Raw genomic sequence first — 15,900 nt, 5'->3', positions numbered from 1 at the left:
GGTATGAACACAAATGAAAGAGACAGTATAAATAATTAACATTGATGATGTTTCTCATATAATTTCAAATTGGTAAATAATGTAGCTCATAATTTATTTGTTTATAAAGTAATATAACGTTACAAAATTTTATGCAATTATTTATAAAAAAAAAAAAAAAAAAAATCAGTTATAGTACATGAGTGTAATAGTGGTTAAAATTTACAATCACGTTGTACATCTAACATAAATAATATTTATTCTCACATGACATGCATGATTTATAGAGTTATATTTAATACATAAAGAATGAGATAGATATATGATATTTTGCAAGATATAGTGATGGTTTGTGCATGTAATTCGTGATGTTGTTTGATTGAAATAGATGAGCGCAGTTCATGATTAATATTTGTAAGACATATTGATGGTTTGTGCATGTTGTTGTTGTTGTTGGAGTAAGCCCTAATAGCCAATCTCTATTGATTGAGTTTGGATTTGTATCATGATATTTATATAAATATATATTGTGAATATATATATATATATATATATATATATAATAATAAGACATTTCTTTGTTGTTTTGTTTTAAAATAATAAAGTCACTTGAATAGTTAGTCTGTTTAATGGAAGATTAAGTATAACTTAATTGTGAGACCTTATTAAACATAAGTGCACTATTCTTAAAGTTTATGTAGTCAAGCTTTATTGTGATATGAGATATCATTAAAGCATGGAGACTATTATGTGGATAGACTGATGATCACATCTCTCGCAGATCATGGATGAAGAGTTATCAAGTCTTCAAATAGATATAAATATTAGGAGTAATATTTATATTGGATTGACCCACCACGAGAATACTACATAGTAAAAGTTATGAAAAGTGTCATAAGATATTCTCATAGTGATAGCGGTGTATTCCACCCTTTGACCTGAAAGCACTATGTACCCTTGATGTTGGACTCAAGTGCTTTATCACCATTCAAACGTTGTCTGTAGTAAGATGACTATAAAGTTGGTTGATGGGTACTCCACGAATCATGTTGAGGGACATGAGTGGCCTAGATGGAATTTGCCCCTCCTACATAACAGGAGAAATGTCTACGGACTCAATATTGAACTGGACAAGGATGACATGCTATGTCTTGTGTTCAATATAGACATGAGGGCAAAAAGGTAATTATATACATGATCATTATCACAGAGAGGTTTCGTCAGATCACATGATATTCTTGTCACTTGGGTAGCAGTGATGTGTTGCTAGACACCGCTCATTGTTTATAATATTAAATATGTCGTTACGAGAACTTATAGGGTCACACACAAATGACAGATAGATGAGAGAAATAAATAAGACAGACTTATTTAAAAAATAATAACTAGTAGGACTTATTAGTAATTAAAATAATTGAGTATAACTTATTATTTAATTTATGAAAATAGAGAACGTGGTCCACCGTAAGGTACGATGTGTTTATATGAAATATAGTGCACCGTAAGCTACAGTGTACTCAAGTGTTTGACTTTATGAGTACACAAGTGGTTCTATAAATAGAACCCTTGTGTTGAAACTTTTAGTGGTTGAAACGCTTAACCTAATTCTAAAAATTAGAAACCTAGTCGTCTCTCTCTAAACCTCATTCTATCTGAATCTCCGTCGGAATTAGCTAGAACTGGTCATCGGAGAAGTTCTGTTTGTGTGGACTGAGTAGAGACATTGCTATGTTACTTTGCTCGTGATCAGAAACAATTCTGCTACAAAGGTTTTGTGTTCAAGAGGTAAACACATGAATTTTAAAGTGTTTAAATTTGTGTTTGATTTGTGATTAATGATTTAATCAAGATCCGTTTCGTTTTAATAGGATTTGTTCCGCTAAGAGGATTAAAATTTTGAAAAACTCCTCTTAAAATTCCTTCAGTTATTTGCGATTGAAATGCATGACTTCAAGAGAAAATGAATTGTAGGTGATTGATCTAATATTTATAATTTTCTAAAATGATTTTTTTGTTAATTGATTAAAGAAGATTTTGAATCAATTCAGAACAACATCAAATGTTGCAATGAATAGTTTATTAGAAGGATCTAAGGTTTTTAATTTTTAGGTCATTTTATATTAACAAAAAAATAAATTTAGTAGTTTGTTGAGACTGAAACTTGTAAGGTTTTTTTGAGACAATATTTTTTGTAAATGGCTCACTTGTTATAGAACGGAGGGAGTATTAATTTTCACAAATTCTCCATTTAATATTTTGAAATCTATGTAAAATATAATCCATGACAAATTTGATTTCTTGTTGAAGAAAATAAACCGCTTAAGAAAGAAACAGTGAGGATAACTTTTACAAATTAGACATGAGTTTATAAGTGAATGAAAGACCATGGTCACACCATATATTCGTGGTCTACTAACCTAGATAGGAAAATGAATGTCTGTACTTTTTACAATTTTGCCCTTGGAGGGGTATTTTCGTAAATTGGTAATTGATGGGTGTTATGTTATATATACAGAAATTTTTTCCCTTCTCTCTCTAAACTTCAGAATTTTTTTCCCCTTCTCTTTCTAAAAACCCATCGTCCCCCTCACTATTCACCATCTTCTCCAAATTTTTCTCCCTTTTCACTCAAAATTACCAACATGCAAGGCTACAGTCATGACTTAATTGTTATCTCATACTTCCAGCAAGCTCCATTTTCCTCATTTCTTCCCTCTAGGGCGCAGCTTTTCTCTATTCTGCTCTTGGGGTTTATTTCAGAAATTGGATCTAGAATCTCATGCATGTTGGTTTCTGGTGTTGATTTTGGTTCAATATGGTAATGAGGAACAAGGGTTAAGAGCTGTTTGCAATCTAAAGTCATGCTTTTCAGGTTAGTTTTTTTTTTAATTTATTGAATTTATGTTCTTGATGTTTTAATTGTTGATTATTGCATGATTAGTGAAGAATGTTTTATTGTTAAATTGAATTTAGATGGTTTTTTAGGTAGTTTTAAGGTTGTGTGCTTATATGTCAAGTTTGTTATGTGCCTTTTAATTTATTTGTTGCATGTTTGTAACATTGAAGTTTCTGGTTTTTAATTTATCTTATTTTTGTTGTATTTATGTTTTATTCAATTTGTTTTATTTTGACATGATTTTGTATATGATTTTTCTATGTGAAATTGAGCACTCACAAAAAAAGTGTTTGAGAAAATGTCTCAATAAGAAAATGGATGATTTTGTTAGTTTTGATCTCAAGTTTTATCCTAAAAATTTGAGAGAGAATAAATAATGGGTTTGGTGTGAGAGAGAAAAAAATTATGATAGGGAAAAAAATTTCTTAGGGAAAAAATATCTTTGTGGGTTGAACAGATGATAAATCTTATGTGTTTGTTGGTGAGATTTTAGTGTTTTTCATGATATAGAAGCTTTTTGGATCATAGCAATGTTCCATAATAGAAATTTTCACCTTAGAACCATATTTCCTCAATCAAACAGTTCCATTTCCTTCACTGTCTGTCCTGTTTTGAAATATACATTTCCACTATGGTTGCAGTGACTCAAATGAAAGACTACTAAAACAAATATTGAAAGATGAGAATGAATTTGGGATTCTTTATCAGAGAAGTGAATCAGAAAAATTATTTCAAAGAATCCAATGTGATGAATTTGAAAACAATACATTGTTTCACTTGATTCATATAATACGGTGAGTTGCATAATTGTGACTGAGGTTTTAGTATTCCATGAGGTTTGTTCGTTTGCTCATTCAAAGTTGTGCATTCAACCTAAAATATTATAGGAATATTTTGTTCTGGCTTGGCTTATTGTGATAGAGAACTTGGGTGTCTTATTATCAGGAAAACTAATTGCAAATTGAGGCTTATATATTGGTTATTTCTGATATGTGCATGAGTTTTATATGATGTGGTGTGTTGATGAAAAAAATATATAAACAATGTATTGTGACAATTGGATTTTGGTTTTGGGTTTTTCATGTTTCCCTTAATGTGCCATATTCATTTGCAATTGTAATTATGGTTGCGATTTATGGTGTCAAGGTTTTTGATGTCTCTTTGAGACCACAACTTCAATTATAGGCGAATTATTATGCATTTGACTGCAGCTTTGTGAGCAGTATGGTGAGTTTTGTTTGACTGGGTTTTTGTGATAGCGTGTGAAATTTAGAATTTGGGTTGATGCAAACTTATTTTTTGATTAAGGTTATATCACATCTAGCTAACATGGAATATGTGATTTTTTTTTAAGGTTATATCACATCTACATAATTTCTGAATATATATTTTTTCGATTTGATAGGAAAGGAGCTTGAAGAAGCTGGAGTTCTCAGTGAATCAGATTTTTGGGGAAAGGATTTTTGGGGATTGCATATGCCGTTGGTTTGTCCAGATAGTGCCGTTGTTGCCTATGCTTGGAAATGACAACTCGCCGGTCAAGTTGGAGCTTCTGTCCTGAGGATAGTTTATTCGCAATTTTGCATTCCGTATCTACGACACTGACTGGATTTTTATATGGTTTTAGGTATCCCGCTTGCACCTCTGATAACATGGATAAATGTTGTGCTTCCTAACTTTAATCTGCCCTTAGAAATTTCTGAGGAAGAATTAAGGGCATGCTTGAGGGATGGATCCGTATTATGTACCATTTTGGACAAACTGGTTCCTGGTTCGCTGGAGGTAGTAGGAATATCTTTTATTGTGTTATATGCTCAAGCTCACATACTATGCTTTTTCTTTTCCCCTAGCAATTATGTATACATTAACATCCATTGTTTATTAATTGAGTTGAAATCAAGTTAGAGTTGTTTTCATTATATTGTTTATGTCCTCTTTCTTCTAAAGAATGCATTTTTTACTTCAGGGAAGTGGTTCTTCGAATGAGCTGATGAGTGTCGAAAGGTTTCTGGTGGCCTTGGATGAACTGGGATTATCGGGATTTGAATTGTCAGACCTGGAGCAGGTATAAGAAGTTCCTTATGCACGATGCAATTTGAAAAAAAAAATGCTGAGTTATGACGTTTGCTATATTTGGCAATTGGATGTCCTTGATTCAAGGGCTGGCTTGATAAATACCCCATTTGTCTGTACATTGGCAATGGATGCTTAGTTTCACCCTTTGTCATACAATGAAGGAGAACCAATGTATAATTTGATTAAGATGTTTAGTATTTTATTATTGTGAGCTTAATATTTGCTTCAGTTGGATTTCTTTTGTGGATTGTGAAAATAGTACCCAGCTTTATACGAGCATAGGCCGTGCATAATGTTGAATAATAAAATAAATTGAATGGCTCTGTTCAAACATGACACTGTAATTTCCTTTTTTCTACTGCACTATGTTAATCTGTACTAATTATAAAATTTTGCAGGGATCCATCCATGGTGCCTGTGTTGCAGTGCCTTGAGAATCTGAAAGGTCACTTTGTATAGAATGCTGCAAGAGAAAATATCCGAGGTTGTTCCAGGAAGAGGTGGGACCAGCCCGTCCTAACATCCCTTGAAGAAACTGATAGTCGCCTCAAGGATGCTTCAAATTTCCAATCCTCTGTTGATGGTTATGTTGAATCAGGTATTAAGAATTTACTTCCTACGCACTTAAATTTAAGTAAAAAAAAATAGTGATGTTTGGTGGTCCATAATATATAAGCAAATTCTAATTAATTTTACTGGATTACTGTTATATTTCAATTAGTGTTCTCATGAAACAAACACCACTCATCAATGTTCTCATGAAACAAGTTTCAAAGGATATTTAGTGAAGAGAATGATAGTTCGGAGAATGCAATTTTCTTATTGCACCAAGAAAAATAAGCAAGGTTAACTAATATTCTTAATTAGTATGTATTTAGTTAATTTTACTTATATTTGAGTCCGAATGGTGTTTTACACAGAATTTCTTTCTTTTTTCCCCACTTTTTCTTCATTAATCCCTGAATTTGCAGGTCTGAACTATAAAATTTTCATGATAGAGCGATGTGCATAACTAAGTGATTGGTTGATGGTGCCTGATATCTCTATGTTTTCAATCTTGGCAGGGATTGAGTAGCTCTGGCTATGTCTTCTCTGCTTCTTTGTCTCCATATCTTGCGAGTGCTGCCATTACAACTATTGATGTCCTTGAGGAAATTCCCAATCTATTAACAATGTTGAAGAACAACATTGATATGTTATGGAAAGGTAGGGTTTGATCTCACTGCTACTGTCATGAATGGAACTGTATTGCATGTGCTAATTGTTAGCTGAAATATTTTGTACAGACTTACTCTTTGCCATTTTGAGTTGATGGGCCACAAGACCAAATTCCTGCCAGGAGGTATATTCTCATGCAAAGTCCCTAACTTTAGGTTTGTTTGATTCATTCTATTTATATGATAGGTGGTTTGTTTGATTCATTGAGCTGTAGCGAGAATATTTCCAAGCTGTTCCGAGAACTTGTGTACTGCATTGATATCTTACAAACCTCAGTCTACCAACATATGCTGAAAGAAGAAGAGCAGGTAAATATTTCCTATTATTACGTTCATGAAAGGTAGATGTGGTTATTTTGTCTTTGTGACTATGCTTTTGTTGGATTAGTTCCCATTTATTTGAACCTGTAGAGATAAATACAGTACATGTTTCACTAAACGCAACTTAAACTCATTAATCTATATGTTCACTTGAACATTGCAGATGAGAATTTTGTGTTGTGTTTCATATAATTTGGTTTATTCGATTTTGATGGCTACTTTTTCTTAAAGGATATAGATCGTGGTACTGAATGCAGTTGTAATAGGAAGTTAGGCACTGATTTTCCTGTACGGAATGTGCGTGTCAAGCTCTTTTACATCGTTCAAAAATAAATTCCCAACTCAACACTTAGCTGCATTAATGCAAAGGCTTGAAATTTAATAATGTTGATGTCCTGTTAGTTTAGCATGTATCGTGCATACACAATCCAATTAATTTACTCTATGAGCACTTGAAGCCAATAAGGGATTAACTAATTAACAGATAATAACTACCTTTATAACTGTAGCTTAAATAAAACAACCTAGAAGTATAGGGTAAAATGTAAACCCATCCCCCCTTTCCCCTTTTCAACTTTGTTTCATTTACTATATGCCCTGAGGAGGTCAAACCCCTCAATCTTTTCCTAGGTGTACAAAAAAAAAGAAACCCTTCTCTCAGGGCACACTCATTGGGCATTTTGACTAATGGATAAAATGCAATATACCTCTTAAACTTAGAGTGATTGAATTATATAAGATGTACCTCAATTTTTGAAAGGGACAAAAAAAAAATCCATTCTTTGTTCTCTGAATGCAAGTAAAAACCATGTCCAACAGACATTAATTTGACTTGTGAGAATGACCATGCCGGTGTCAATTATGAGTCATGGCTAACGGTCAGGCTTGGCATACCTTTCTCTTACGTGTGGGCTTAAAGTACAGTTTTCATGCAATTAATTGCTCTGGCATCCACGTTGCTAAGGCCAGCTATATACGTCAAAGTGGTCTGAACCATGAAGTTGATTCCGCGACAATGAAATGTATGAAGGGGGTAAAACAAGAAATATTTAGAAATGACTTGACCTGCATCTTTAATTTTGAAACTCTTCAATAATGTAAATTTTTGCATGAGCATGTATTTGTAGATACTTGAGTTTTGATTATCATACTTACTATCAAATTTATCCACTGCCGCAGGTTTTTCCTCTTCTGATCCAAAAATTGTCTACTAAAGAGCAAGCCTCACTTGTGTGGCAATTCATATGTAGTGTTCCTATAATGTTGCTGGAGGAAGTTTTGTGTCCTTCCTGTCAGCAGATAAACAAGCAGAAGCTACTTAGTGTTTTAATGAAATTGCACCAATGGAAACAGCACTGCAAGAGGTTAGCTAAAGTTTATTACTGAATATTGAATAAAATTTATCTACCCCCCCCCCCCCCCCCCCCCCCCCCCCACACACACACACACCCACCTTTTTAATAATTCAAATCTAATTGCGAAGATTTTGGTTTCTTGGCTTGGAAGCAACAAACAAACCTTCACTGGGACATATTTTCAGAGTGAGGAAATTCAAGGTTGCCATGGATTCTTGCATATAGAAAAATCATTTGGTCCGAGTTCATTCAATAGGAACTCCAAAGAAATTTCAGGTCAGACAAAAGTGAATAACAAAGAAACAGAAGATTGGGTCAACCAGGTTAAGGTTTTCCATCTTTGGCATAACGCTATCAAGAAAGATTTGAAAGAAATTCTGCAAGAGCTTTATCTAATAAGAAATTCCGGTTCCGGCTGTTCTCAAAATTTAGACTCAATACTAATCCAACTAAAATTCTTGGTTGATGTCCTCATCTTCTACAGGTAATATTTCTTACACGTCTTACCTTTTTGGTGTGTAGAATCTGACTAAATTGTTGTATTTTAATTTTGCTAAATTTTTTAAAGCTAACCCTCTTCTACAGCTAAAATGCTCAATGTTTTTGTTCTCAATTGTCCAAATTTCTGATTATAACTTTCTGATCACAACAATGCTCTTAAGAAATTCTTTATCCTGTACTGAACAAACATGCACATGACCGATTTTCCAAGTCTACTGAACATTTCCTTGGTGAAAGTCACATTGAAGATTTACAACAGTTGTTATTATATAACTCAGAAAGGGAAATGCCTTTGACCAAATTTGTAGAGAACCTTTGCGGAAAACTTGAATTATTTGTATCAGCGGTCAACAAACATTTTTCTTTTCAAGAAATTGAGGTATTCAATCTAAATCACAATTTTTTTCAAGAAATTTTTGCTGACCATCAAAGTATGAAGAAATCTGGCCACCTGAGGTCAATGACTTTGTTTGCCTCTCAGATAGAGCTTACACTCATGAGCAGATTACTCATCATGGAGAAAACCATCCTAGGGAAGCTTGAATGGACTTTGACCGTGTGACACCTTTTGATGGAATGTGCTAGGCTGTTGGTGAGTTTTCACTCTGGTGCTGAGAATGGAAAGCTGAAGGTTGTGTATAAGAAGTACTTTGATCCTCAGAAAGGTGTTGTTGCCACGCTTCCACCGGCAAAGAATCTTCTGCTACCTGGTGCTGTAGGTTCTCTCTAGATTTAAGTTTGCTTTGAAAAAAATAAGCAAAGGAAGTTGCATGAATTGTAGGTTTTATGTGGGGCTCTCAGCTAACCATTTGTTATTGTATTCTTTACATATGATTGGTTAGATATTTTTTCCTAGCAATTGTTGTAGTGAAATCAAAAATTCATGTATAAGCTTCCTCATTTTTATAGTTGTCACATCATTATATAGACTAGACAGTAAAACCATAAGTGTAATGGTTGAAGCTGCCAATATCAACAAAGCTTGAAACAATATTCTGGAAATGAAATGATGTGTTATAGCAACATAATTGCTTCTTTTTTTTCAATTATCTTTCTTCTAATATTTATATGATATGAATGAATAATGGCTATTGGAATTGAATGATATGAATGGTAATGAGATTCAGCTGTGTACTTGTGCTATTTTAGATTGGTAAACTAAGTTTTGCCTATGGCTTGCAATTGTTGGTATGGCTTTACTATGATAAACCTTTAAAAAAACAAAGATATGTTTTGAACCATTGAAGGGTTGGTCTTTGTCACTGTTTCGTTCCAAACTTTTTTTTTTGTAAATTTATTCACTGTTTTAATGGATATGTATTGACCGTGTAAAAAAGTACATATTCACAAAACTCTTATTTGTTTTGTATTGTGGAAGAAAATTTAGAAGGAAAAATTTGACCTTGTAAAAATTCACGTATAAGCTTCCTCATTTATTCACTTAGTAGTAGAGACTCTTGATGACAACTTCAATGAAACGAATTCTCAAAAGTCAAGAGGCTCTCTTCTTATAAGGTTCTTGACTTTATCCGAGGAAAGAAGATACTGATAAGTTTTAGCAATAAACAATTTTTTTTTAAATATAACTCATTCAAACATACAACAAAGAATTTAAAAAACGCGATATTCAATCATCCGTGTGCAATACTTCTATTATGCTCTTTCCTTTAATTTGCTAAAATGTAAAAAGGGCAGCTATTTCTTTAAAAAATGCGTTATTTCCCTTAATTTGCTCAATTTTCGTGTATAACAAAATCTTTCAAAAACGCGATATTTAACCCGTATGAAGCACAAGTTTTTAACTATTTCATGATTCAAGACTTGATGAGGCTTTGATAAATATTTCTAATGTTTGTGCAATATTCCTTAAGTTGCTCATTTTTCCTTTGGAACAATTTTTTTACAAGATACGTTATTCAACCCATGCTACTTTTCCAATGCACGTTTAGCCTTCTCAATTGTTGTCTCCGCTGCAACTTGCTTTGTATCTCTCTCTACAAAAAAAGTCCTTGACGTTTTCATTTGTTACTCGTAATAAGCCGTTTTGAACATTTCATTTTCTAACCCGTGATGCAGGAGTACTCTAAATATTGTGTTATGGTTTATAATTATCTGTCATTTCGCAATCTATCCGTCCGATATAATATTTTGTCAAAAAAGTAGCTAACCCCCGTGCGAAGCACGGGTTTGTAACTAGTTATAGAGAAAAAAAAATTCTTAAGTCATCACAATTTTATTTAAACTACATACCTAGATAGAGCTAGTACAAACAACTTTGTTGTTGAGATGCTTTGTGAGTTCTAATGTGAATGGACTCCTACAACAATTAATGACAAACCCTCGTTGGCAATTCACCTCCATCGATCGATTCCTTTGTGTTCTTGTCGTTGCATGTGTTGGTTACTATGGCAAACCCTAATCGGAAGTCTAACATATTAGTGGTTCATAATTTATGAGAAATTAAAAATACCATAGGAACTAAATTTCATGAGAATCTATGTCTACATTATTTTAATTGGTTAATTGAAGAGTATCCTAAGTTTGATTTGCGCAGACTCAAACATGCATCAATCTAACACATAGTACATTGATACAAAAAAAAAAAATCAAATTTTATTGAACTAAATTACCCAAAAACCTTACCACAAACAACAGTAAATCTGAGAAAGTGATCAACAACAAAACTTAAAAGATAAATAAATGGCAAAGAAAGAAGGAAACCGAAAAACCACAACCAAAAAATCTAAAAATAAAAATCAAAGAGATTCTATGCATAGGAGTATTAAACATAAATTACAAGAGGAATGAAATTCGAACAAAGGGAGTATGGATGTCTGAACAAAGATAGTGAAAGTTAGAGTACCAAGATTATTAAAGAAAATTAAGACAAGGAAATACATTCCTCTCAATAACTTCAGGAATTGTGTTAAAATTACTCAATTCTGTTAGTATAAGTAGATTAGTTAGTAGTAATTAGTTAAAATTTAATTATAAACAACTATTATGCACGCAATTTACTTTGTCCTAAATCCAACTTCCAAAATCCTATTTCCGGTATATGTTGAGATTAATTGACCTTCAACTTTGAAATGAAGAAGAAAAGAATCAAATAGTATACCTTTTTTTTTAATGCTTATCATTTATATATATAATCTTAAATGATAATTTGTCGCTTGTGTGGCTGCCAATTTACCAGGACTCACCTACATAATTGTCAAGCAACGGGGTAAGAAGTCTATATATTAATTTTTCAATTTCATAGCATCATTATTTATTCAGTTTTGCATCTACTTTCAAAAGTTTATGAGCTTGTATCTATTGCAGAAGTAAAGGCTGAAAAAAACTCAATTTCAAGATATTCATAAATTTGGAGGTAATATAAATTTCACTTGTGATTAGACTACTTTCTCTTTTCATGATTTTTATCTTTATAACTACAACATTCTTCCATGTAATGGGAAAGGACCTCATTTTGAATGGTACTTTTAAATCGATGATGGCATAGAATGGAAGCACTCCATAGAAGTCATGGCGCAGATAATTGAAATATTACTGCAATAGAAGTATATAAATGGAGTTGAAGAATTTTTTGGAAGGAACATATGAAACTCAATAAATTGTAACAGTTTCAATTGATGAAAAGACCAATTTTGCTTGTTAATTATTTTTTCCATTAGTTTTTCTTATTTATTACTTAAAACAAGACTTATATTTCTTATTGAGAAACATAGGGAATGTTGATTCACGATGTCCAAATTGTTTGAATTGCCATGACATTGTATCTTTTAAATGGTTGTTATTGTTCTCATTATTATTAGCACATCATGTGCTATGATTATTGAGATTTATTTTAAGTATTCATGAAGTTTACAAACCCTTTTTTTTTCACGTGTTCTTAATAGTATACTCACATAACAATAAATTATATTTAAATATAAAGTATACAATATTTCATTTTTAAATTAATTCTAAAAATAATTTTTTCTGTGTGAGCATGTGGATACACACTAGTTCAACTAATCATCGGTCTATCTAAAAAAATCCAACTTTCTCAATTGGGAAGTTTTTCTTTTACTAATTCATTGATAAGTTATCTCATTGTGAAAGCGTTATGAGTTGGGGTTTTTCTTGAGTTCGCTTCTTAAAAAAATAACAAACTTTATTTCTCTTGGCCCTTACTACGACTTAATTAATCATGGGTCCACCCCTAAATGTAGCCATAAAGATATGGATTACCAATCATTTGGAAAAAAGTTCATTACTCCAATTCTCAGTAGAAATATGTTATAATAATCGAAAGTTCAATCGAAGGTAAGAAAAACATATCAAGTACTATTTAAATTAGAGATCAAATTTAGATACTAGTAATGATAATTTAATATTGAACTTAATCTAAAATAAAAATATATATATTATTAATTTAGAAATTTAAGTGTTACTAATATTATTTAAATAAAAAATTATAATAAATATATCATTAAATTTAAAATAAAAACTCAATTTGGAATATTATATAAATCACACAATTTGTTTTTCATTCAATCTCTTGAATTAAATATGACTCTTGGTGTCATTCATTTCAATCATAGAGAATCATCAACTCCATGCATGAAACCATCAATGCATCTTGCAAAGAAATGTGTATCTTTCTAATTATTCATGTATGAAATATGACTCATCTAGTCATGCATGTTATGTGAAAATAAATATTATATATGTTATAACTACAAAGTTATTGTGAATTTTAACTCATATTATATTTATGTATTATATATCTATTATATATCAAATAACTTTTTTTTTTTGAGAGGATCAAATAACTTTTTTTTCTTTCAAAAGAAAATCAAATAACTGTTTTTTTAATAATCTCATAAAATTTGTAACGTTCTATCATTTGATTGACAATTATTTTACCAAAATAAATTTTATGAACAAATTACAAATTACTACATTAGATACCACTTTAAACTTAGATGAGAAACATTATCAATATTGATTATTTGTATGGTCTTTCATTTGTCTTATTTATTCTTTTGTATTTTATTCTTTTTCTTTATTCTTTGTACACTTGTGTAAAAATAAAAGACATTTTTTAGAATACACGAGTATAAAGAAAATACTCCTCTAATTATTAACATTTATGAATAATTTCTATGCACCAACGGTGCAAATCTTTTTTACACATGCATTCACTCAAACAACAACAACAACAACAACAACAACAACAACCAAGCCTTATCCCACTAAGTGGGGTCGGCTACATGGATCAAATGACGTCATAGTATTCTATTAAAAACCATATTTGGATCCAACAAATGCATTCAATCAAAGTACATATATAATGTCGCTTTTATATATTAGTTTCTAAAATATTTCCACAAGTATCTACTTGACGTGATTTGATTGGATGCATGTGTAAATTAACTCTATACCGTCAAAGCTTACAAATTAAATAATTGACATACTATTTTAAAAAATTTAGTATTGTGCTCATAACTTGCAGAAGCTCATGAAATATGATGAGGGGAGGATTGTGTTGATACTAGAAGGGGGCGACAATCCTAATGCAAATGCAGCTTCAATTGAAGCTTGTATAGAAATGCTCTTTGCTGAGAAGCCTATTGATGAGACTTTGTATATGTCACCGTCTGATCAGGCTATTGATGTGACCTGACTGGTTTGTAGAAAATTAAAACAATATTGGCCTTGTCCTTGTTCCTGAAGAGGAACATGGATGAGGATTACACCCTGAAGATAAAGGATTAGTTTTATAGAAGAGAGTAATTAGGTCATTCTGTATATTTACGTGATTATGTCAATATCATTTTTTTTCCTTGTAGTTTTTTGCTACTGGATATTCAGAGTAACTTGTTGCTTTTTTTCCCTTATAGTTTTTTGCACTGGATGTTCATGTGATCATGTTAATAGCATTTTTTATCCAAAAAATAATATTAAAAAAAATTTGAGCAAGGTTTGTGTGTGAGCTTGTGAGGTTAACCATGTTTTTCTTCAAATGGAGGCAAAAAGAACTTATAACGAAAAGAATAATGAGCACCGAAACTATCGCATTCAAAGACGAGAGACAACCACCAGGAAATGGAAATTACAGATGCAGTTTTTTAAAAGAGTGATGCTATATAGTACGGGTCTATCGCCTACGAAAATTCACGGACACCACCTACCTCCCATGCGTGCTATGTAAAAGAAACGGGAGATTTCATATTAAATAATAAACAAATAAAATATTAAACCGACTCTGTTTTTTTACATACTAAGTCATAAAAAGAATAAAAATACAATCAAATGATGTGTTTCTTTTCTCGTCACTGTCTCTGTTTGGAACTCTAGATCTCATTCATGTACAAAAATGGTGATTTATTAAGGGACCATTCCAAAACTACATAAAACTTCTGACCTTGTTTGATATGATTTCACCTAGCTTTATCATTTAATGGGGTGATTTTATACATGGTAATGGAATGAGATGAGAATCAATAAGATGTTAATTAATCATAAAATCAAAAGGAATATGTGATGGAATTTATCAGGACAAACATTAATCTGTGATGCAGGAGAGATGAATTTACTTTTCTAAATATGGAGTTTGAGAAGTTTAATATGTGGGCTACTGTTCTGATTTTATTGAAATTAATCATCCGTGAAATTTCGTGGAAACATTACCTGTACCATTTAGCATTTTACTTTTTAAAAAATTTAAATTTTAAATTAATTTTAGAAAAGTATAATCTGATGTATGAAATTGATGTGTTGTAATTGGATGTTTCATGTTTGTTTAAATAATTCCCTAAAAAAAATTGTTTGTTTAAATAATGTTTTACACTCTCGATACACTACCTTTAAACTCATTCGAGAAACAGTTGATTTGAGAAAATAAAAATAGACACCCTTTTTCATACCACTTTTGTACACATCCTATGTGGGAGGGTATTTTGGTAATGTGTAACAAAGGATATGTAGTTATTTTGGACCAACATTGCCACATGTTGCATTTATGTGTGGAGGTTTAAGGGGTGTATGCCACATATGTGTGTCTATGTATAAGCACTCGTTAATTTAGTGTATTTTGTTTTGGAGCCTAATTGATTATATTCTATCTTGTAGATATAATTTAGGTTTAAGGGGTGTATACCACCTATGTGTGTCTATGTATAAGCACTCGTTAATTTATGTATAAACCATTCGTTGGAGAATGAGTTTTCAAATCCAAACCACTTGTTGGAGAATTAGTTTTCAAATCTAAACTCTCCAAATCATTTGTTGTAGAATGAGTTTTCAAATATAAACTCTACGTCTCTTTCTTCCAAAAACTATTGGTTTTCGTTGCTTTAATTTTTACGTCATATCCAGAAGTTTTTACCTCATATCAGTGTTGTTGAACCAAATGGAACTAGATTAAAGTTCCTTAAGCATATATGGCTAGATACAAGAATGATGATTGCATGAATAAAACACGCTTACATTATCATTGCATGGCTATCAAACTATAGATTAAAACTTCTTTCCCTTCTTTTATCTCAAAAATAAAACTGAATAT

General features: G+C 31.6%; 1 protein-coding gene across 1 annotated transcript; it reads left to right on the top strand.

The window, feature by feature from the left end:
* Window positions 1-2,387: 2,387 nt before the first annotated feature.
* Window positions 2,388-9,373, top strand: LOC146912422 (kinesin-like protein KIN-14K). Its single transcript, XM_085720510.1, has 11 exons — window positions 2,388-2,851; window positions 4,281-4,417; window positions 4,503-4,657; window positions 4,842-4,940; window positions 5,350-5,549; window positions 6,016-6,157; window positions 6,238-6,293; window positions 6,384-6,477; window positions 7,669-7,853; window positions 7,996-8,724; window positions 8,827-9,373. The coding sequence occupies exons 2-5, from the start codon at window positions 4,399-4,401 to the stop codon at window positions 5,383-5,385; spliced, it is 309 nt and encodes a 102-aa protein (XP_085576636.1). The 5' UTR covers window positions 2,388-2,851; window positions 4,281-4,398; the 3' UTR covers window positions 5,386-5,549; window positions 6,016-6,157; window positions 6,238-6,293; window positions 6,384-6,477; window positions 7,669-7,853; window positions 7,996-8,724; window positions 8,827-9,373.
* The last annotated feature ends 6,527 nt before the right edge of the window (window positions 9,374-15,900 follow it).

The sequence above is a fragment of the Medicago sativa genome, chromosome 6, assembly GCF_051527215.1.
Source record: "Medicago sativa cultivar Bolivia chromosome 6, Bolivia_mono, whole genome shotgun sequence".
In the NCBI taxonomy this organism is placed as follows: Eukaryota; Viridiplantae; Streptophyta; class Magnoliopsida; order Fabales; family Fabaceae; genus Medicago; species Medicago sativa.
Note: the sequence above shows the minus strand (reverse complement) of the source record. Positions and strands in the feature narration are given on the sequence as shown.